Genomic DNA, 25,197 nt, shown 5'->3' with positions numbered 1-25,197 from the left:
TAACATGAGAGCTGAAACGAAGCTGGCTACGCTGCACAGCTGTTGCACTTCTGGTCTGCAGGACTGAAGTCCCTGCTGCTCTTTATACTGGATGTGCTACATCACTGACTGACAGCTGATGAAGTGAGTCTCACTAAACACTGATTTATGACCTCTGTTGTTTCTTCTTCTCTCATCAGATGGTATTGATCTCTGTATAAGTGTGAGTGAATATCCAGGAGTGTGTGTTGAGAGAGGATCCACTTTATCCTGATGATCCATCTGGACTGGAGTCTGGATGTGGGTTTTGTCATCTTCACTTAAGTCTCTTAACTGACTACAAATTGAACAGTAATCTCTGGATTTTGTTGAATCAGCACTTAACAAATGTGTTGTACATGAGCTGTTTGAGAAGATTAAAAAAGAAGGTGTTATAGGTCAGACTTTGACCCTGGGCCCATATTTATCAAGCATCTCAGAATCACACTGAGAGTTAGAACTAAAACTAATTTATGAAGCAGGAGAGAATTTACTCTGACTTTCAGCAGGAGAAGGATTACTCCTGGGAGAGATTGAGACATTGCTGTTTAACCATAGTCAGAGCAGCAAACTAGAAATAATGATGATGTGTTACCAGGCAGGTAACTTACCAAGGTTATGTAACAAAACTATGATGCCAAAATTCATTATAAGATGATATTTACAAACTGTAAAGAAAGCCTGATAAATAAATGTATTATGTTAATTAAGGTAACAGGTAATTTGACTCAGCTGTGTGAAATGATCTTGGTTCAGCCACATGGTTTCACAGCCTGTAATAGTGCTGCATCTTGCACATATTGCACAGACACATGTTGCAAACCCTCTCCATGAAGAACATCCTCTCTTCCACTGTCTGATTCCTCTTTCAACTACACCCCAAGTTAACTTCTGTTCTCTACATGAAAGTAAATACACCATTACAATAGACACATATATTGTTCAGGTGCATCCTCCTCTCTCAAATATCAGGCCGTAGCTCTGCTGTTATTTGAAGGAGCCTCAATAAAAAATAAGCCTATAAAATATTTGAGCTGTTGTAATGAAGTTGAGATAACCTTCATTATGTAGCTGACATGATTGTGTGTAAATAAAAGTTTTAGTGGGCTGTAACTGAGGACCCTCGTCATGCTCATTATCTTTATGACGTGCATTAAGCCAGATCAAAGTTTGATTCATGACTTCCATCATTGTCGGTTCTGACAGAATCGTCACTGTTGCACAGCTGCATTTCCCTGTTACCATAAAGTGTAACATTGAGAGGATGTTCTGTATTTATTTAAATGATGTTCTGTAGAAACATCATGTGTTCTCCTCTGCATCACACACAAAGTCAGTCTCACTAATGATTCTGTTTTAGTCCAAACAATCTTTTAATAAGCTCACTGTCATCAAGCATTCCCAAAACATCTCTCCTCTCAGGGAATATCTTTGCCCGAACTCCATCTCCTGCAGCTCCTAAATATTGGCAGAGATAGAAATCATTTACCAAGTTTGGAGAGTTGATAAAACACTTTTTCTCCTAAAAGTAGAAGCAGAAATGCGTCACTCTGATCATTTTCGGCCAGTTAGGATTGATTTCCTGCTCTGAGACGCTTGATAAATATGGGCCCAGATGTGAAAGATTGGATGTCCACCAATTTCATTCAGTTAATTCTGAAAGAATTTATCATTGGTCCAGAAAACCTGCATGCAGGTCAAATCATATCTTGGTTCTGTGGTGAAAAACTTTGTATTTTTTGACTCAAGTCTAAGTTTTGATGATCATATCAGCAGCTTGTCCAGTCCTGTTTTCACCATTAAAACATATTAAAATAATATATATAAAACTAGCACAGACCACTGCTGCTGCCAGACTTTGAACTAGAACCAGGAAAAGAGATCATATTACTCCATTTCTATCATCACTTCACTGGTTACCTGTTTGTTTTAGGATTGATTGTAAAGATTTGATTGATTACTTTTAAAAGGCTCTTCATGGCTCCAGATTAAATTTCAGAGTTGCTCTGTGTGTAAATATTAAAGGTATAGGTATCTAGCTTTTATATGCACAAATATAATGTCAAGATTAACAGTTTATATCTCATAATGATATTTAACAAGTCATTTGCATCAGACTGTAAGTAAACACTGGTCAGACAATCAGGTGGCTTTAATAAAAACTACATAATTTAAATTTGTAGGTGAGATCATGTGATTCAGCTGTGTGATCCAGCCCAATCCAATCTCATCCTTTACATCTTTTTTTCTACATAAGTGCAGAATCTTGCATGTATTGTACAACACTGCACACAGCAATAATGATGCAAACGGACTGTGGGCACAACTTGATTAAAAACATGAAATTTATCTTCTGTACTGTCCAACTCATCTCCAGCTAAACCTCCTGTTGACTTATGTGTCCTTACAGCTCTTTTAAATATATCTCTGCCATCAGCAGTTTAAAACAAATGATAAATAAATAAATAAAGCCACGATTTGCATGAATGCAGCTTGTTTTTCTATAATTTCACACTGAGTGGTGGGAAATGAATTAGTGCTAATTATCATCACAGATAAATATGGGTCCTTGTCTTTGCTATGAGGTCTCTGGACCAACCTGTTTGAGGAGCTCAGTCTGATAAGTCATTATCTTACTTTAAATCCCTTCTTCAAACTCATTTATATCCACTGATCTACCAATTATTTTTGTTTTATATGCTTTACATCTTAAATGTGAATCTTATGTCTGTTTTACTGGTTTATTTTCTTCCTGTATGTTTGTGTTAGTTTTGTGTTAAATTATCTAAAAAGACTAGCTTATGCTAGCTTAGCAACTGGAATTCATTCATTGGAATTGCACCAATTGAACACTGTCTTTATTTGACCTATAAAGTGGTCCTAAAGTACTTGTTTCTTTCCAGGAAATTTACTAACTTCAGATTGTCTGTGTTTTCTTTATTCTTTCACTTTATTGCTGAAATCAGGTGCAATATACAAACAAGGAAACAGCAAACCACCAAGTGACGATACAAGAAAACAGCAATGCATACAGACTGAACACGCTCAACAAGGAGAAACAAATACATGAAAAAAGACATTTTAAAACATGTAGGGAGAGGAGAGATTAAATCTACTTAGAGATGTCTCTATTAATCATTTTGTCTATGAAATGTCAAAAAATAGAGAAAAATTAAGATTAAGAAGGAAATTGGTTTGCAGTGTGTCCAAAACTTAACACACACAATAAAAGAAACACACACACTAAGAAGAAAAAAGCAATCAAAGACATAGTCCAAACATGGCACTAATCCTTCATAAAATACACTAAACTACTACACAGCAGTATCCATCAGTGCTCCTGGAGTGCAAAGATTCAATGTGAGAGAAGACACAATGCAGCCCAGAAATATACGAAATACAATACTTTCCACTGTGCAGCACTGACTACAGTACTGCTGTGAGTACATGGAGTTTTTATGTGCAACACATACACACCTGCCCTCCTTGTGCTGCTGTCCGGAGGGTGGACATTAGGATTCAGCCCTCATATTGGTGCTGCTGACCCTTTTTTTTTTAGGAAGTCTTCAGTCTCTCAGGTGTTCCCGTGTTTGTCCAGCAGGGGGAGACGTTGATCTGAACTTCCTTCAACACTGGGCTCAAACACTCACATGTTCTCATATTTATCACAGCTCAGAGGATCCAAATATACACAACGAGTCCCCAAAAAGTAACATTAGACCACAATCCTCTTTACTCTGACCTTACTTTACACTTAACCTGAAAAACTAAAACCAGACCCGCCAGTCCTTGCTGAAACCGTGGTGTCCTGTCCTATAAAAGATAAGATAAAAACTATCAACTTTAAAGTGAGAGGTTTGTAATGCAACTACATCCAGTTATATACAAACACTGAATAATATAATTCAAGTTAAAATCAATGTATCCAAAATCATCTCTAGATAGGAGGTTACCACAATACAACCAATTTACACAGCCACATTCGATCATATAATAGTAGAAATAGGAAAACATTAAGAAAAAATATGAATATAGAAGAATACATTGACTCTCACAATTGAAAAACATAAAGATAGGGATGATGAAGACAATGTGCAAAAATCATCCAAACAGGGCTTCAATACCTGGCAATAGAAGAAAATTCATAATTAGTGGATAAATCTATAAATCTGGTAACAATCAAATAGCAATCTGTCCTGGCTGATCCCAGTCAAACTAATATTCACACCATCACATTAAGTAGCAACTCATCATTAAGACCTTTGGGGGACAATGTCTGTAATGTGAAGATCCAAAAAGCTTCATGTCTCTTCAGTAACAGGTCGTAGTCATCACCTCTAGGTGGCACCTTTACCTTCTCTACACCATAAAATCATTAGGAAGAGATGTCATGCTTTGTATCATTAAAGTGCACAGCAACAGGATAATCATGATTATTTCTGCGTCTCGCACTCTTTTGTTCGTTGATGCGTTGCTTCAGTTTTCTAGTGGTTTTACCTACAGACGATAGAGAACCATAAACTAAAAAACTAAATGTACCTTTAAAGAGCCACAGGGTCCAAGAGCCTCAGAGAGAGTGTGTGTGCATGTGCATGTGTGGCGTGTGTGTGTGTGTGTGTGTTTGTGTGAGAGAGAGAGAGAGAGCTGAGAACCATAATGACCACAGTATAGATCATAAACTGTGAGGACTGAGAATTTGTCATTGTAAGGGTAAATGAATGGCAGGATCAGCCCATGGCTTCAAATATTTTTGTCTGAAGGACTCAGTTTTTAATGTTTGACTGAACGACATATAAAACAATTTGCTTTCAAAAACAGAGACCCCTGAGTGGTGAAAAGGCTGCTCCTTTAAAGACATTTTGGTGATGAACCTACAGAGAATTATCAGTGACTCTACAGCTCCCTTAGCTGCAACTGTACTGTTTTGGTTCACTCTCAGTGCTCTCATAGCATTGTTTTGGGCCGCAGCAGGCAGCTGTTTTCAGAGAAAAAGCTCTAAAAAGCCACTGTACATTACCTACTCAGCACCAAACGGCAAACAGAAACAGGAGCAGCTTTAAAAAATTTATATTTGTGTATGTAAAATTGACCAATAATCAAGATATTATTACACATAAATTTGATATCTTTGTTTTGTATAAAAACATCAAATTTAACAATATGATATTCAAAAACAGGTATTACATTCTTTGTAAGTAACCATTCATGTATTCTGTCCCAAAAAGCCTTGACAGTAGTACAGGTGTAGAAAAGATGTTCCTGAGATTCAATATCTTCTTGACAAAAAGTGCATGTGTTATTATCCAAATTAAAACTAACCTTTAGGAATTCTCTGCATAGATAAATATTGTTAATTGCTTTGAAATGTACTTTAATTTTGGCTATCAACTTTTAAAGTCGCTAAAACCTGGTGTAAGTATTTCACTATAACATAAAATATTTATGATTCAATCAGCAACAATCAAGGTTAAAGTTTGGAAAAAAGCATTCTCAGGGTGTAACGCTCAAACTGCCAGGACTGTGTGGGTGTGGTTTGACTAGATTTGATTGAAAGGGGTCTGGCAACATGAGCAAACAACCTGACAGTTGTCATCACATGTTGATTCAAATACTGCACAATCCTGATTGGTGCACAGAAACACATGACCCCATATTCATAGTGTGAACGTTATTTGTTTGTTTTTTTCTTTTGTTATTTGGTATTTAAACATTTGTTTGTGAAAATGCTGTAAAAGTACAATATCACCTTAAATGATGAAGGCTTTAATTCACATGTGAATTTACATGTGGATGTTTCAGGGTTGATCAGGTTACTATGTCCATGACCGACACAAAACAGTTACATTTCTACAGGCCTAAAGTCTTTATTATTGTTTTTATTAGACCAAAAAGAGTAACATTTTATATGTACTCATATTATACTCTTATACTTTATATACTGATACATTACATCCTTTACATATAGTGTGAGCTCACCCTGAGGAGTAACATGACACCATCTGAACCAACTGCCTTTTACCATCAGACCAGTCAGACTGCATAGTTTCTTACGAGGAAACATTGACATCTTCTATCAGTGAAGTTATGTAGAAACAGCAGCCTGCACACAGAGTTCAGCCTCAGGGCGTCCTACTGTAACAGAGACGGATGAAGTAGAATCAAAGTTGTTGAATAATGATAGTTCCACATGAACTGAAAAAGTCTGAAATTGTGCACATCGTCAGTTGTTCCTGGTTTATGATCATCAATCATCCTGTTCCAGTGGTGGAAGAAGTACTCAGATCCTTTACTGCAGTAAAAGTACACACGGGGCTGTCAGTAAAGAAGGTGGGAGGAGCAAACAGGTAGGGAGTAAAGGTGAAAGACTGTACAGACTCCATTTTAAAGTTGACAGAGCAGAAGGAGGAAAACAGCAAGTCTGAGGCAGGGTGAGTGTTAATATTAGGGCTACAAATAATGATTACTCATTATTGATCAATCTGCTGGTTATTTTTCTGATTAATTGTTTAGTTCATTAAATTATGTCAGAAAAATATGAGATTACAGTGTTGAGGTTTTTAAACATTGTTTCCTTTTTTCTTTTTCTGGTTTCTGTGTCCTCACAGTGATGTAACGTGATACACTGGTGCAGTCAAAATAGAGTGAAATCACAGTTAAGAATGACACAGATATCTGAAGTCTGTTTGTTGGATTTAAACCACATATAGTGACTTGACTTGACAAAATGTTGCAGATCACTGAACAGGACTGTTAAATGGCAATTTTGGATTTTTATATGATTTTTGCATCAAGGTGAACAAGTAACTTGATTTGCCAGGTATTTATTACATTTGTCAAAAACACAATCCTGTCTTTTTGTTTTATCCAGAAACTGATTATCCAAAAAATGTATTATATCATAATACTCTCAGCAAGCACCTTTTAGGAACACCTGTGCAATCTAATGCAATCCAATACAACAGCTCTGCAATAAATTCTAATTTCATGGAACTTTTACATTTTCAGTTTTTGTTGACGTTGGAAGAAACACATGTGATATATATATTTCTGTACTTCAGTAAGATTTTGTATGCAAGACTATTACTTGTAATGGAGTATTTTACAATGTTGCTTTTACTTTGGTAAAAGGACCTGCATACTTTGCCCTCACTGGTTGAAAGACTTTTTATTGTTCATCATTAATCAGTTATTTATAGTAGAGCTCACTGCATGTAGACTGTTACTAAACACCTGGTGTAAGTATTTCACTATAACATAAAATATTTATGATACAATCAGCAACAATCACATTTAAAGATTAGAAAAAAAACATTCTCAAGGTATAATACTCAAAGCACCAGGACTGTGTAGGTGTGGTTTGACCAGATTTGATTGACAAGGGCCTGGCAAGATGAGCACACAACCTGACAGTTGTCATCACATGTTGATCCCAATACTGCTCAATCTTGATAGGTGCACAGAAACACATGACCCCATATTCATAGTGTGTATCTTGTTTGTTTGCTTTTTTTCTTTTGTTATTTGATATTTAAACATTTGTTTGTGAAAATGCTGTTAAAGTACAATATCACCTTAAATGATGAAGGCCTTAAGGTGGGTTCAGCATTAGCTTTCAGCTTCAGCTTTTATTAGACCAAAAAGGGTAACTTTTTGTATGTACTCAACAAAAACATCAGGTGATTGGACAGCATTGCAACAGTATACTTATACTTAGTTTGATATACTGATCCATTACAGTCTTTACACACAGAGTGTGAGCTCATCCTGAAGAGTAAAATGACACCATCTGAACCGACTGCCTTTTACCATCAGTACCAGTCAGACTGCATATTTTGTTACAAGGAAACATTGACTATCATCTTCTATCAGTGAAGTTATGAGGAAACTGCAGCCTGCACACACACAGGACTGATGAAGCAGCGTTCAGCCTTGGGGCGTCCTACTGTAACAGGGACTGATGAAGTAGAAGAATCAGAGTTGTTGAATAATGATAGTTCCACATGAACTGAAAAAAGTCTGAAATTGTGCACATTGTTAATTGTTCCTGATTTATGATCATCAATGATCCTGTTCCAGTGTTGGAAGAAGTACTCAGATCCTTTACTGCAGTAAAAGTGCACACAGGATTTCCAGTAAAGAAGGCGGGAGGAACAAACAGGTAGGGAGTATAGGTGAAAGTCTGTACAGACTCCATTTTAAAGTTGATAGAGCAGAAGGAGGAAAACAGCAAATCTGAGGCAGGGTGAGTGTTAATATTAGGGCTGCAAATAATGTTTACTGTCATTGTTGATCAATCTGCCAATTATTTTACTGATTAATTGTTTGCTGATTAAACTGTGTCAATAAAATATGAGATCACAGTGTTTCTTTTTTTCTTTTCCTTGTTTCTGCGTCCTCACAGTGATGTAATGTGGCATGCTGGTGTGGTCAAAATAGAGAGAAGTCACAGTTAAGAACGACACAGATGTTTATCTGGAGTCTGTTTGTTGGATTTAAACCAGAGTCAAAGTTTATCTTTGTGATGGATTGAAAACACACATGGTTGCAGTTAAAATGTATGTGTTTCTCCATTGTTACTGGTTTACTTCTCAGACTCCAGAAGATGAATGATTTGGAGGAAGAGGAAGATGGAGCAGAGTCTTTAATATCCAGATGTCTGTCTATGACGAGTGACCAATCTAAAGGTGATCCTCCATACTTCAGTAATGAACCTGGACCCTCAGACACAAAGTAAGAGACTGTTTCTACTGTAAACTGACATGAAGATGATTCAGTTGTTTAATGTAATATGATGAGCTACATTACAACAATATTCTTTTATAATTCTGTTTTGCTTTTTGAGCATTGACTGCATTATTTCTTCATTTATAGCTTTAATTTTGTAGAAAGAGTGCTTGATTGTATGTTTACTAGTTTCAACCAATATTACAATATTACAACCAATATTCCAACAGGTTAAGTTGCAGAGGACAGATTGTTTTGTTTGCTTTCAGACATGCACAAGTTAATCTGACAGCATCAGGCAGCAGTGCCTTTAGTTTAACTGTTACTAAATAAACTGTCATATAAAAATCATTTTTTGTCATTTGTCATTTTCACACCTCAAATGTCAGACAAACATGTAGATGATAAAATCTCTTCAGTGAAATATATCCAGTTTGCAGCTGTAAATAAAATGTTTAGAACATGCAGGAGATATGAACATAACTATTTGTTGTCATTATTAAATCATGAGCCTGTGCCATGTTTCATGTTACATCTGCTCTTTACAAGAACTAATGATATGTGTAAAACAATTGTTGTTTCCACAGACAGAGAGCAGAGTCTCCAGTGTCCAGCCGTCTCTCTATGAAGAGCGACTGGTCCAACAATGAACCTCCAGATTTCAGTAATGAACCTGGACCCTCAGACACAAAGTAAGAGACTGTTTCTACTGTAAACTGACCTGAAGATGATTCAGTGAGCTGGTTTGATTAAGGATGTAGTGTAGATATGAAGGAAACACAGTGGAAAGAAATAATGAGCTACATTCCATTCAGCTGTAATCTAGAACAGATCTTCATGTACATGTTAATCAGAGACAGAGACAGGGCTGGTATTGGTATTTGATTTTCCAGTCAAAAAATCAAAAGTAGTAGTAGGTAACCCAGGGTGATATTTACTAAGGATTTAGTAACAAGTCAAACTGTGTCTGTCCTTACTTCCTAAAGGACTGCACTGGGGCTCTGTGCTGGTAAAATGAAAGAAAAGTGAGTCTTTGGTCTCATGCAATATAGAAAGTGTCTTAATGTGTTCCTGTTCAAAGGCACAAAATATGGGAGGAGGTAATGGAAATGTATACGAACAGCCTGCTGCAGCTGATTAATCACTGCAGACTGACCACTGCAGCAGAGGAAACTGAGTCTGACATTTAACGTATGGGAAAAGTCAAATCTGTAAAACTGTTGTATCACACTCACACAGGGAGACAGATTATAGCAAAAACAGTGAGAGAGAGAAACAAATGAAAAGATGCATTGTGAAGATATTTACCAGAGCTCTCTGTTCAGCACCACAATACAAGTCAAAAGAGTAGTAGTCTGATATTTTTCACAAGTGGACTTTTCTGTTTTTTGTCAGTTGCTTATTTTTACCAACTTTCATTGTCTCATAATAGCTTAAAGGAGCCCTGTGGAGTTTTCTTGTTAACAAATGAAAGTCATGTTTACATTGACTTACTTACTAAAACACATTGTGTGTCTTAGTGTGGTCTAACAAATGTGTTGAATCCGTGTCCCTCCTCATGAAACATTTGCAAAGCCAGTTTTTGAAGCTAGTATTTTAAATCCAGCATTGTTTACATCCATGTTTACTAGCTTGCACTTTTCTTCTTCTTCTCTGCCTTTGCTGGCTCTTTGTTGTGTCTGTCTAATTACTTTTGAACCCTTGAAATTGCAGTATATTTTTTTTTATTTCAAATTGAATGTGCGAAAGCCCAGAACCTGAGGAACAAAAAAATGTGTAACTGTCCAAATGATTCTGCAGACATTGCATCACCTCATATTGGGACCGGTTTGCTTCATCAGGAGATTCCTCCTGTTCCCAGTGTGGAGAAAGATCCGGAACAAGACCTGGACTGCGAACACACAGTAATACCAGCACTGTACAAAGTGAGACTGAAGATCTGTTTGTTGATGTCATCATCTCTGAAAACAGGACAGGTATTTACCTCCTCTATTCTACTGAAAATTAACATAGTGAGACATTTCTTTTTAATTATACCTTTTTTTCTTCTCTTTCAACAGAAAGTGGTGTGCAGGAGGTCTTAGATGAACATAAGATCAGTCTGAGGAAGAGATGTGAAAGTGTGACTGAAGAAAATGATGAAACAGGAAGTGGAACCCTCCTCAACAGGATCTACACTGAGCTCTACATCACAGAGGGACAGAGTGAGGAGGTTAATACCCAACATGAGGTGAGACAGCTTGAAAAAACTTCCAAGATGAAGACCCTCCATGACACTCCAATCAAGTGCCACGACATCTTTAAAGCCTTACCTGACCAACAGAAACACATCAGAGTCGTTCTGACGAACGGCGTTGCTGGCATTGGAAAAACCTTCTCAGTGCAGAAGTTCACTCTGGACTGGGCAGAGGGCTCGAAAAACCAAGATGTCAGTCTGGTGATTCTGCTTTCATTCAGGGAGCTGAACTTGATCAAAGATGAGCAGTACAGTCTCCTCATGCTGATCCATGTTTTCCATCCAACATTAAAGATGGTCACAGCAGAGAAGCTTGTGGTCTGGAAAGTTTTGTTCATCTTTGATGGCCTGGATGAAAGTAAACTTTCATGTCGTGTCTGATGTCACACAGAAGTCATCAGTCAACGTGCTGTTGACAAACCTCTTCAAGGGGAAGCTGCTTCCCTCGGCTCTCATCTGGATAACTTCCCGACCTGCAGCAGCCAATCAGATCCCTCCTACATGTGTTGACAGGGTAACAGAAGTAAGAGGCTTCACTGATGTTCAGAAGGGGGAGTACTTCAGGAAGAGATTCAGTGATGAAGAGCTGTGCAGCAGAATCATGTCACACATTAAGACATCCAGGAGCCTCCACATCATGTGTCACATCCCAGTCTTCTGCTCGATTGCTGCTACAGTGCTGGAGCACATGTTGACTACAGACCAGAGAGGGGAGCTGCCCAAGACCCTGACTGACCTGTACTCACACTTCCTGCTGGTTCAGACAAAGAGGAAGAAGCACAAGTATGATGATGGACATGAGATGAGTCCACAGGAGCTGACAGAGGCTGACAAGGAAGTTCTTCTGAAGCTGGGGAGGCTGGCATTTGAACATCTGGAGAAAGGAAACATCATGTTCTACCAAGAAGACCTGGAGCAGAGTGGTCTTGATGTCACAGAGGCCTCGGTGTTATCAGGAGTTTGTACAGAGATCTTTAGAAGAGAGAGCGTGATCTTCCAGAAAACAGTCTACTGCTTTGTTCATCTGAGCTTTCAGGAGTTTCTGGCTGCAGTCTACATGTACCACTGTTACACCAACAGTAACACAGACTTACTGGAGGACTTCCTGGGAAAAAAACACAATGACTCATCTCTGGATGTCTTCCTGATGGCAGCCATGGAGAAATCTCTCAGAAGTGAAAATGGCCATCTGGACTTGTTTGTTCGCTTCCTTCATGGCCTCTCTCTGGAGTCCAACCAGAGTCTCTTAGAAGGCCTTCTGGGTCAGACAGAGAACAGTCCAGAAATCATCCAGAGAGCCATTAACAACCTGAAGAAGAAGACCCGAATCTCTCCTGACAGAAGCATCAACATCTTCCACTGTCTGATGGAGATGAACGACCGCTCAGTACATCAGGAAATCCAAGAGTTTCTGAAGTCAAAAAACAGATTAGAGAAGAAACTCTCTGTGATCCACTGCTCAGCTCTGGCCTACATGCTGCAGATGTCAGAGGAGGTTCTGGATGAGTTTAACCTGAGAGAGTACAACACATCAGAGGAGGGACGACAGAGACTGATCCCAGCTGTGAGGAACTGCAGAAAGGCTCAGTAAGTCCAGATGTGATTAGCATTGTAAATCAGTGTAGATTAGTAGTATTTCTTCAAATATAAGTAATATAATATTCTTATTATTGTTAAAATAGTGCACTAATTGTTTAGAGCTGAAATTATATGTCAGTGATAGTAAGTCTCAGATGTTCTTTAGTTGGTTAAAATGTGAGTGCAAATAATGTTGATTTTTTAGTTGGTTGTGTGTATAACTGTTAAGTTAATGAACACAGTTATTCTATTCATTTCTAGTAACTATTGGATTTTACAGTTTTTTCTTCTATTCGTCTTCCTTGGGTGATGGAGGCATCATTCACACCTGGTAAATGAAATGAAGAACTACATAAAGTGTGGTTGAATTTTCATTACAGCAGCATTGTATGACAACATATATCAGTATTTTACAGTTATCAGTGAATGCAATAAAGTTATTATTATTATATTATTATATGAGCAGGTTCTGCAAATCATATATAATTAAACAGACACTGTATTTATCACTATGTTTAAGAGTTTAAAATAAGATCTGTATCATTTTCCAGAGGTGATTTCTGAACCAGAGAGAATTGCTTTCATCATCATCTTTTTCTTAATGGTTTCTGAGCCATTTCATAGTGAGCACAGGGGATCAGCAAATCAGTGAATTAATTCAGTAATGTCCATTATACAACAATATCTAATGTTTGCTAACATTAGCCTCCGTAAACTACTGGTCATACAAGACAAACCCCCTGAGTGTGTTGAATCGAGCAATGGCGCATTTTATTTCTCAGAAATTCAACTTTTTATTTTAAAGAGGGAAATTGTGTTACATAGTCTTGTTCTTAAGTTTTTCTTATATGCTGTTGGTCACAGAAAGAAACTCTCAGGTGTTTCTCTCTTGTTAGTGTAGAGAAGAGTAGTAGCAGGAAATGCACAGAGGTCTGATGAATAAACAAGAGCAGAATTGGAGAATTCAGACTGTTTAAAGAGATCTTATACACATTACAGGTCAATATTGTATTTTAATGCTGATACCCTGATAACATCTTTCTGATGACATTATGTTGAAAATAATTCAACCTTTTTGGTTTGTTAATTGTGTTTGTGTGCTGAATCAGTTTTCCAGATTCTCAGAAAATAATGTTGACAACTGAACATCATGCAGTCATCTGTCATGCACATCTAAACATTTAATTACATTAATATTTAATTATGTACAGGTCTAATATTGTCAAGCCATTTGTTTCATTTGTGTTGGTCAACAGTCACTAAATTCTCCTGTTTTGGATGTGCACCTGACAGCAGCAGGTAGCTAACAAAGAGAGATGATCTTTCTCAACTATAGCTGTTCACTGAGTTGAACTGAACAGAAATATCCTGGAGTTAAATTAAACATAGTGGACAGAAAAAATGGTTTTCTAACCAAGATGGCCTCATGCCAACTTTTTGGAGACAGACAGGATCAGATCACACAGACAGACTATGCACATTATGGAAGCCTCAATGTAACTCCATTTCTCTCTCTTTATCTGCAAGATTAAAGCAAAACAAAGATTAAAAGTCTGCTGATATGAGAAAGAGTGATGAGCATTATTTTTGATTCTATCACAGTGAGATACGATTAGCTGAACTAGGAGTGCTCTGGTAGCCTACTAGTTAAGATGCATGTCATATAACCACAGTGTCCACTGTTTAATTCTGGCAGCTGACCATTGTTGCATGTCATTCCGTCTCTCTCTCTGTCTCCTCTTGTTTCCTGTAATCTCTCAAATGTTGCTTTCCATTAAAGGAAAAAAATGCCCCAGAAAAAATATTTAAAAAATGAAAAAAAGATTAGCTGAACCACTGATATGAAGAGCAAATGTTAATCAAAATAAGGAATGTTAAACTATTTCATCATCAAATGCATGAAGTAAATATAGAGTGTCCTCTGTCATGATAACATATGTTGTAATATATGTTTCATGACAGACTTTCTGGCTGTGGACTCTCAGCAACTCACTGTGAAGTTGTGGCCTCAGCTCTGAAGTCCAGCCCCTCCCATCTGAGAGAGCTGGATCTAAGTCTCAACAAGCTGCAGGATTTAGGAGTAAAGCGTCTGTGTGCTGGACTGGAGAGTCCAAACTGTAGACTGGAGACTCTGAGGTCAGTTCACTGGCTATAGCTTTGGTTGTTTTTTCTATGTATTCAATTCAAATCCTTCACTGAAGTTTCAAATGTTTGGTTCGTACATTTTTGGGATTTGCCCGAGCGCAAATCTGTTAGAATTTAATTTTTTCCTCAGGACTTTCAAACCCACAGTCTTGTTCTGTGTAAAAAATACTTCCAAAGTTTAAACTAATGTGAAGCTTCAGCAGTCTGAGTTACACGTATCATGTAAGTATCTTTGTGTTTCTTCAGTGTTTCCTTGCTGAGCTGCAGTGGAGGGATTGTAACTCAGAGGGAATTTTGTTCTAAATAGTCTGTAACTTTGAGTCAGACAAATCAAGCGGGAATCTACCAGACTTTCAAAGCCTCGTGTTAGCTTCAGCTGAACTTATGAACTCATTTTCCACAGTGCAGCTGTGTTAGGAAGAGACCACTTCACAGTCAGTATAGACAGGAGGAATGATTACTGCCACCTATAACATGTTTTAATTACACATACCTACTAAACTACCAAATACAGGGAGACGGAGGTCGTGTAATAAATAATGAAAAGGTTTAGTCCAAAATGTCTGATTTCATATTGATCCTCTAATTACAGACTTGACTGAGTTCAGCAGCATTTTATGAACCAGTGTTGACATGAATATGTGTCTGAATGTTGTGGTGATATTTGGATGATGTCTGTAAAAGGCTGACATTATGATGATCCACAATAACACAATGACAAAGTCACTGTACTCATTTTAAAGAACAGCTCATTGATGAGGACATAGTAATGTTGAACTACACTTTCAAACAAGAACACAGCTGGTTGGATTATAAATTGATTTTTATCTACATCATTTATTCTTTATTCAGATTGTGGGGCTGCAGTTTGTCAGAGATCAGCTGTGCTTTTCTGGTCTCAGCTCTGAATTCCAACCCCTCCCATCTGAGACAGCTTCATCTGAGAGACAACAAGCTTCAGGATTCAGGAGTGAAGCTGCTGTGTGATTTTCTGGAGAATCCACAATGTAGACTGGTGACTCTGAGGTCAGTTCACTGACTGTCTGTTACTACTGTTGATCTTAATGTTTATAAACCCGAACCTAATTCATGTACATACATAACTTACATCCACAAAGTTAATTTTCTATTTTTCCACACTTTAATCGTTACTGTATAAAGTTTAATCTATAGCTACAAAAGATGACTGATTCTTAAAGAAGTTGTAGAAAATGTTGAAGGGACACAGACAGATGACTGCAGGTATTTAAAGTATTTTTTATGAATCAGTGTTGACATGAATATGTGTCTGAGTGTTGTGGTGACATTTGGATAATGTCTGTAGAAGGCTGACATTATAATGAACCACATTAACACAATGACAGAGTGACTCTACTCAATTTATAGAAGAGCTCATTGATGAGGATATAATAATGTTGAACTGCACATTTTAAACCTGCACATATCTGATTTGATTATTAATGGATTTTCATCTACATAATTTATTCTTTATTCAGAATCAGGTTCTGCAGCTTGTCAAAGATCAGCTGTGCTTCTCTAGCCTCAGCTCTGAAGTCCAACCCCTCCCATCTGATAGAGTTGGATCTTAGAGACAACAACCTCCAGGATTCAGACGTGAAGCTGCTGTCTGATCTTCAGGAGAGTCCACACTGTAGACTGGAGACTCTGAGGTCAGTAGAGAGTTGGAGTCAGTCTGTACTGGTTTCAGCAGTCTTCTATTAAACACAGTAGATATCAAAGGAAAGATCCATTATTTCTTGTTGAGCCTTCAACCATCTCAGTAGCTGCTTTCCTCAGTGAAGCTGTGAGAGGAGAATGGTGACAGGCTTCAGGATTGGACAGAAAGACAGAGAGACAGAGAGAGAGAGAGAGAGAGAGAGAGAGAGAGAGAGAGAGAGAGGGAGGAGAGAGAGAGAGAGGGAGAGAGAGAGAGAGAGAAAACAGTTAGCCAATCAGATCAGCCAGAGGCTTGTTGTGATCATGCGTTTGAGTTGATGTGAAGATGACTGTTGTTGTTGTGTACATGTCTGCAGGAAATGAGGATATATTACAGCTGGCAGCCTTACAAGATTTATAGAGACAGTGTTCATCATCATCAAACTGTTATACCATCAAATCTCATCTGAAAGTGTTTGTTCTCTCATTACAACACTAAAGAATTGATCATTTCATCTTTGTCACAGCTCTAAGATCAGTCTGACTGCAGCCTGCAAATCACTGGCTCTGATTTCACAGAGCCATCATTACATTTAGCAACCATGTGGTCTGTATATAGACCAGATCCTCTGCTGAAGTCCAGGAATTACAGTAGGTGCTTAACTGAGAGCTCTGACTGATTGTCATATGATGACTGAACAGCATGAAATATCTTCAAATCCCACAGAGTCTCTGTAGCTTTTACACTTTTTTAACAGTTCACATGTATCAACAATCCTGTTCAGTCCAAAAATGGAACAGCTGTGCAGCGTAGCCAGCTTCCTTTCATCTCTCATGTTAAAGTGTTAGAATGAATACACTGAGCTCCAAGCTAACAGACCTGCAGAGACTTTTGGTATCAAGTCTGTTTACTCTGCAGATTTCACTGAAGTGCACAGAAGAAATAAACTGCTAAAAGTCATCAACACATCATTACTGCAGAAACAGAGACATTCACTCATCAGTTTACTGATGGATTTACTGTAGTCCCTGCTGCTCTTTATACTGGATTTGCTGCATCACTGACTGACAGCTGATGAAGTGAGTCTCAGTACACACTGATAAATGACCTCTGTTGTTTCTTCTTGTCTCATCAGCTGGAAGTGATGATCTCTGTAAGAGTGTGAGTGCACATCCAGGGGTGTGTGTTTAGAGAGGATGATCCATCCTGATGATCCATCTGGACTGGAGTCTGGATCTGGATTTTGTCATCTTCACTTAAGTCTCTTAACTGGCTGCAAACTGAACAGTTATCTCTGGATTTTGTTGAACTCAGCACTTTACAAATTTGTTATACATGATCTGTTTGGAGCAGAAAAGATAAAAAAAAAACAGGTGCTATGAGTCAGACTCTGATTTTGGGCCCATATTTATCAAGTGTCACAGAAGAGTTAGAAAGGACTAAAACTAATTTATGAAGCAGAAGAGAATTTACTCTGACTTTCAGCAGGAGAAGGATTACTCCTGGGAGAGAGTGAGACGTCGCTGTTTTACCACAGTCAGAGCAGCAAAATAGAAATAATGACGACGTGTTGTGGTTTTCTAAGTCTCAGCTGGAAATATTAAACACTGGTAATTTTGAATTTAAAATTCATTATAAGATGATATTTACAAACTGTAAAGAAAGCCTGACAAATAAATGTAACTTATATGCTGATTAAAATAACAGGTAATTAGACTCAGCTGTGTGAAATGATCTTGGTTCAGCCACATGGTTTCATAGCCTGTAATAGTGCTGCATCTTGCACATATTGCACAGGCACATGAAACCCTCTCCATGAAGAACATCTTCTCTTCCACTTTCCAGTTCCTCTTTCTACTACACCCCAAGTTAACTTCTGTTCTCTACATGAAGATAAATACACCGTAACAATAGAAACATATATTGTTAAGGTGACCTCTTTTGTTTCTTCTTCTCTCATCAGATAGATGTGATGATCTCTGTAAGAGCGTGAGTGAACGCTCTTATAGTGTGTGTTACCAGGCTAGCTAGTTAGCTTTTATATGCTCAAGATGAACAGTTTATATCTCAAAATGACATTTAACGAGTCATTTGCATCAGGCTGTAAGTAAGCACTGGTCAGCCAATCAGATGGCTTTAAAAATAACTACATAATTTAAACTTGTAGGTGAGATCATGTGATCCAGCTGTGTGATCCAGCCCGATCCAATCACATCCTTTACATCTTTTTTTCTACATTAGTGCAGAATCTTGCATGTATTGTACAACACTGCACATAGCAATAATGATGCAAAGGGACTGTGGGCACAACTTGATTAAAAACATGAAATTTATCCTTTCCACTGTCCGACTCATCTCCAGCTAAACCTCCTTTTGACTTATGTGTCCTTACAGCTCTTTTAAATATATCTCTGCCATCAGCAGTTTAAAACAAATGATACATAAATAAATAAAGCCACGATTTGCATGAATGCAGCTTGTTTTTCTATAACTTCACACTGAGTGGTGGGAAATGAATTATCAGCACAGATAAATATGGGTCCTTGTCTTTGCTATGAGGTCTCTGGACCAACCTGTTTGAGGAGCTCAGTCTGATAAGTCATTATCTTCCAAATCACTTCTTCAAACTAATTTTTATCCACTGATTTATCCAATTATTTTTGTTTTATATGCTGTACATCTTAAATGTGAATCTTATGTCTGTTTTACTGGTTTATTTTTTGTGTTAGTTTTGTGTAAAGCATTCTGTAACATTGGTTTTGAGAAGTTTTATACACTTCTGAAGGGAGGGTGACTAAAAGACTTTAGCTTATGCTAGCTTAGCAACTGGAATTCATTAATTGGAAGTGAATCAACTGAACACTGTCTTTATTTGACCTATAAATTAGTGCTAAAGTACTTGGTTCTTTCTTGGAAATTTACTAACTTTAGATTGTCTGTGTTTTCTTTATTCCCTCACTTTTTTGCTGAAATCAGGTGTAATATACAAACAAAGAAACAGCAAAACCACCAAGTGACGATACAAGAAAACAGCAATGCATACAGACTGAACACGCACAACAAGGAGAAACAAATACATGACAAAAAAGACATTTTAAAACATGTAGGGAGAGGAGAGCCAAACCACCAAGTGATGATACAAGAAAACAGCAATGCATACCGACTGAACACACACAACAAGGAGAAACAAATACATGAAAAAAGACATTTTAAAACATGTGGGGAGAGGAGAGATTAAATCTAGTTAGAGATGCCCCTATTAATCATTTTGTCTATGAAATGTCAAAAAATACAGAAAAATTAAGATTAAGAGGGAAATTGGTTTGCAGTGTGTCCAAAACTTAACATACACAATAAAAGAAACACACACACTAAGAAGAAAAATGCAATCCAAAACATAGTCCACACATGGCACACATCCTTCATAAAATACACTAAACTACTACACACAGCAGCATCCATCAGTGCTCCTGAAGTGCAAGGATTCAATGTGAGAGAAGACACAATGCAGCCCAGAAATATATGAAATACGATATTTTCCACTGTGCAGCACTTACCACATTACTACTGTGAGTAATAGGAGTTTTTTCCTTGTGTGCTGGACATCAGGATTCAGCCCTCATATTAGTGTTGCTGACCCTTTTTTTTAGGAAGTCTTCAGTCTCTCAGGTGTTCCTGTGTTTGTCCAGCAGGAGGAGACGTTGATCTGAACTTCCTTCAATACTGGGCTCAAACACTCACATGTCCTTATATTTATCACAGCTCAGAGGATCCAAATATACACAACGAGTCCTCAAAAACTAACATTAGACCACAGTCCTCTTTACTCTGACCTTACTTTAAACTGAACCTGAAAAACTGAAACCAGACCTGCCAGTCCTCACTGAGACCATGACGTCCTCGCCTCCCGTTTGATGACCATATATATATACAGTATATGTGTATATTAGAGCTGCAGGTAACCATTGTTTTTATTATCGATAAATCTATTGATTATTTTCTGGATTAATCGATGAGTTGTTTGGTCTATAAAATGTCAGAAAATCGTGAAAAATGTGGATCAGTGTTTCCCAAAGTCCAAGACGACATCCTCAAACAACACAAAGATATTCAGTTTACTGTCATAGAGGACTAAAGAAACCAGAAAATATTCACATTTAAGGAGCTGGAACCAAAGAATTTTAGTATTATTTCTTATAAAAGGACTCAAAACGATTAATAAATTGTCAAAATAGTTGGCGATTAATTTTCTGTTGATTGACTCAATTAATCGACTAATTGTTGTAGCTCTAGTGTGTTGAGTTAACTTCATTGCCTTATTTGCCTCAGTGAGATCACAGTGTAACAGGACAGACAGGACAACATTCAACACAACATACTACTAATAAAACATATACATGTATGTATGTATGGACATTTTAAAATACACAAAGTACCGTAGACATAAAAGATAAGCTAAAAACTATCAACATTAAAGTGAGAGGTTTGTAATGCAACTACATCCATTTATATATAAACATTGAATAATATAATTCAAGTTCAAATCAATGTATCCAAAATCATCTCTAGATAGGTTACCACAATACAATATTTAAACAGCCACATTCAATCATATAATAGTAGAAATAGGAAAACATTAAGAAAAAATATGAATATAGAAAAATACATTGAATCTCACAATTGAAATATATAAAGATAGGGATGATGAAGACAATGTGCAAAAATCATCCAAACAGGGCTTCAATACCTGGCAATAGAAGAAAATTCATCATTAGTGGGCAAGTCTATAAATCTAGTAACAATCAAATAGCAATCTGTCCTGGCTGATCCCAGTCAAACTAATATTCACAGCATCATATTAAGTAGCAACTCATGATTAAGACCTTTGGGGGACAATGTCTGTAATGTGAAGATCCAAAAAGCTTTACGTCTCTTCAGTAACAGGTTGTCAACTCAGTTTTTAATGTCTGACTGAACGAAATATAAAACAATTTGCTTTCAAATACAGAAACCCCTGAGTGGTGAAAAGGCTCCTCCTTTAAAGATATTTAGCATATAAATATAGTTTCTCAACACAGAATATGCTTTTGATACGGTGACAATCTCTGATCCAGAGCATAACATGTAGCTCTTCAAATCCCATTATAACAAAGAAATGTAAAAAAAGTAGAAGACAAACAAAAACTGGATGGAAAGGGGAGAATCTTTAAAGACTATTAAATATGCCTAAAAATAATGGAGAGGCAGAGTTCAAAAGTAGTGCAAGAGACAGTTAAACACAATTTTCCTGTCTCACCTATTTGGTTAAGGACCAGTTACTGAGGTTAACAAACTGTTCAACAGCTTAAGAAAACATCATGTTAATAGAGTTGTTGCATAGTGTTAGTATCTGTATTAAGAGAGGGTTTCAGTCTTGTGCTTTGATTTATGTTTGTTAGGATGTCCTTTAGTTTACATTTGGATAACAGATTGTGCCTTTAAACATATTTATAGAACAGTAATTCATCTAGATACAGCTACAAGTTCCTTACCAGTTTTCCTGCTTTGAATTTGTTCATATCTTTCCATCACCTGACAACTGGGCTGCTTCTATGTGTTTCTCTTTCCTCCTTAAACTTTTTCTTTCAATCTTCAATCAGTTGCGTCTTCTTCACTTTCTCCTTCTTTTTCTTTCAACACAATTACATCTCGCGATTCTTCCTCACTTCTGTCTCCTCTCTCCTGATTCCTTCACTCACTCTGAAAATGTAAAAGCTTTCCTTTTAAAAATCTGACGTATGAAGTATGAAGCACAACTTTAACTTGTATGCTGTTAATTACAGTAATTGTGAACAAACACAGTGGGAATGCATCAGCAGTCAAGCTATCCAAACAGTCCCTGGTCACGCAGGGACCACAAGTTAGCTCCTTAACTAAATATCTGTTACCAAAAGAGACTTTTTACTATTGTTCTCTTTTCATATCAACTGCAGATTTAGTATTTTTGCAAACTTAACTCCAGTGCAACACCATGTCTCCACACAAGCAAATCATTTACCCCTGTATAAAAATCTAACCTTTACATTTGACAGATGCAGTACTGTCTAATCGCTTTTCCGTTTGCCTTTTATTAAACCAAATTTGAAGGTTAATATCTTACACTGCATTGTAACTTTTATTCTCTTGTTTTATCTGTCTCATTCTATTTCAGCTCCTTTTTATTTCCAAATGTAACACTTTTTAATTGTATTTAAATGTCTTTTTACATTGCCTTGTGTTACTTTTATATTCTGTCTTGATTGATTGTTGACACAGCAGGTAATATGGAAGTCTAGAAAATCTTTAAAAAATCAAAGGTGTTCGATTGGAGAAGTTGTTATGAATCCAGAAATATATGTTAGTGGTGGAAAGTAACCAAGTGCTTACTGATGTATTGTAGTTAGGCTGCATCAGTTTTGACAAACTTTTCTTCCACTTAAATGCTACTTTATACTGTATTTATACTTAATTTATATACTACATAATAAGTTTGAGTAAACTTAAATTACGTTGCAGATTACGTTTGTACATTGAAAGCATATATGAGCCTCCAAGATATGATGTATAGATTAAACTAACCAACCCCCGTCTTATTGTCAGTCATCTGTAAAGCACTTTGAATTGCACTGACATGTATGAAAGGTGCTATACAAATTAAAGTTTGATTGATTGACATTTACTTCAAGTACATTTTGCTGATAAAACTTTGACTTGCAGTAAAATAGTTTTACAATGTAAAACAACTGAATACTTCCTCCACTACCAGTCCTGCATTTAACATCCTACTACAGTAAAAGTACATAAGTATTATGAGCTTGATGTACTTAAAGTATTGCAGTAAAAGTACATAAGTATTATGAGCTTGATGTAGTTAAAGTATTGCAGTAAAAGTACATAAGTATTATGGGCTTGATGTAATTAAAGTATTGCAGTAAAAGTACATAAGTATTATCAGCTTGGTCGGGCCCCTCCAAAGGGTCAGCAGATAAATCTGAGTGGTCGTGAGATGATTAATGGGAGAGGAAAGAAGAAAAAACAAAGTTCTGATACACAAATTTGTTTTCAGTTCTTGGACTTTTTCTCTAAACTTTGATTTTTTGGTGAAATATTGGGTCACAACATTTATTGAAATGAAAGCATGTGAGAAGTTTAGAGGGAAAAATCACTATTTGGTGGAGCTGTTAACAACTCATAGACATCTGAAATGTGACCCACAAAAGTAAAAAGTAACTATAGCTTTAGTTAAGTACAATATTTATCTCTGAATAAGGAGTCACAAGACAAAACGTTTTTGGAAACGCTGGTTTAATCTTTACCAAAACAAAATTGTAGTGGATAGTTTTGGATAGATTCACAATATTTCCAGTGTGTATTAAAATAACAGTCAGGCGTCTATATGAACAGTGAAAGAGGTTCTCCTCACTGTAATCATTCCTACTGTTCATACTGGATATTAAAAGATCTTTCAAATGTGCTTTCAATGGAAGTGATGGAGGCCACAGTCATTTAGTGCAAAAATGCATTTAAAAGTAGATGTGAGGCTTATATGAGGCTTCAGCAGTCTGAGTTAGTCATATCAAGTAGATATCTGACACATTTACAGTCTTTTTAGCATCAAATTCCCTCTTTGTGTTTCCTCGGACAGTGTTTCCCTGTTGAGCTGCGGTGGAAGTATAGTAACAAAAAGAGGGACTTTGGCACTAAAAAGACTGTAACATTGAAAGATATCTACTTGATTTGACTCATTTGGATGCTGAAGCTTCATATTATTACATTTTTGCACAGAAGGAGGACTGTGGATTTTGTCCCCCATCACTTCCATTGTAATTGCATTATGAAGGGATCTTCTACAGGTCAGTATGGACAGGAGGAATGATTACAGCAGGAAAAACATGTTTCACTGATCACTTGGACCCCTGACTGTTGTTTTAAGACACACTTGTGAACCTGTCCTTTGAGGACGCACATTAATCAACATTTGTATAAATGTACCAGTGTTGCCCGACTGGCTAATTTTCAACTGACAAGGTGTTGTAAAAACCAATAAAGTAGCAAACAGACAAACAATCCAGTCACAAATATTTCAAAATAAGACAGCAGCATTGAGCATTAGAAGAGCTGAACACTAGAAGAGCTGGGGTTAAAAGTCCAAAAACAAAATAATAAATCCTGGAAGGTTCAACTGTTCTAAAAAGTGAGATTTAAGTCGAAAACAGAAGTTTGCGTCCCTTAAGACTTTGACCAGCATTTACACATAAATGATTTCAGGCACAGTTCAGTTCATTAGAAAGAGGAAACACTACGAGATGAAACCTGCTCAACATGATGAATCAAGACAAAGAAACTCCAGAAGGAGCCTTCAAGCTTAATGATTAATCAGGTTTTTATTCAGCTGTTTGTTCAGGTGTGACATCTACAGAGGCCTTTTCAGCTAAAAAATATTAAAACTGTTACTGTAGTACTTCCTCTATCTAGTGAATTAAGCTGGTATTTTATTGATTAGTGATACTTTGATTATTACAATAATCAATACATTTTATTAGTGTACATAAAACTAGAGAGGAAGTTTAAATATTTTCTTTGGGTTTATGTGACTCTTTATTATTGAAATGATTGAATAATCTACACGTACATCATGAACCTGTGCACCTCACTGACTTATTCAAGCACAAATGTATTTAGTCAATACATGATTGCTCTCAATATGTCTCTTTAGTTTGTCTTAATGCATTGAAAAGGGATTTTTTAGTACACAATACTACATTTGTTGTACTTTTCCATGAGAGTTGACTTAACTGCACATGTGGTGAAAGATATTAAG

At 36.9% G+C, this 25,197-nt stretch overlaps 1 protein-coding gene and 2 long non-coding RNA genes across 3 annotated transcripts in view; all 3 read left to right on the top strand.

Moving 5' to 3' along the window:
- LOC122996670 (NACHT, LRR and PYD domains-containing protein 12-like) overlaps positions 1-19,072 on the top strand; it is a 30,252-nt gene extending 11,180 nt beyond the window's left edge. The window contains exon 9 of the mRNA XM_044372274.1: positions 18,326-19,072. Coding sequence (XP_044228209.1) covers positions 18,326-18,389 — 64 coding nt within the window. The 3' untranslated portion in view covers positions 18,390-19,072. The remainder of the gene's footprint in view (positions 1-18,325) is intronic.
- On the top strand, positions 111-18,315 carry LOC122996693. Its single transcript, XR_006407065.1, has 3 exons — positions 111-471; positions 8,973-8,977; positions 17,792-18,315. It is a non-coding gene; the product is annotated as an uncharacterized LOC122996693 (long non-coding RNA).
- Positions 15,564-17,730, top strand: LOC122996684. The gene is made up of 3 exons (XR_006407057.1): positions 15,564-15,727; positions 16,198-16,371; positions 17,494-17,730. It is a non-coding gene; the product is annotated as an uncharacterized LOC122996684 (long non-coding RNA).
- Positions 19,073-25,197: the final 6,125 nt, after the last annotated feature.

The sequence above is a fragment of the Thunnus albacares genome, chromosome 14 (assembly GCF_914725855.1).
Source record: "Thunnus albacares chromosome 14, fThuAlb1.1, whole genome shotgun sequence".
In the NCBI taxonomy this organism is placed as follows: domain Eukaryota; kingdom Metazoa; phylum Chordata; class Actinopteri; order Scombriformes; family Scombridae; genus Thunnus; species Thunnus albacares.
Note: the sequence above shows the minus strand (reverse complement) of the source record. Positions and strands in the feature narration are given on the sequence as shown.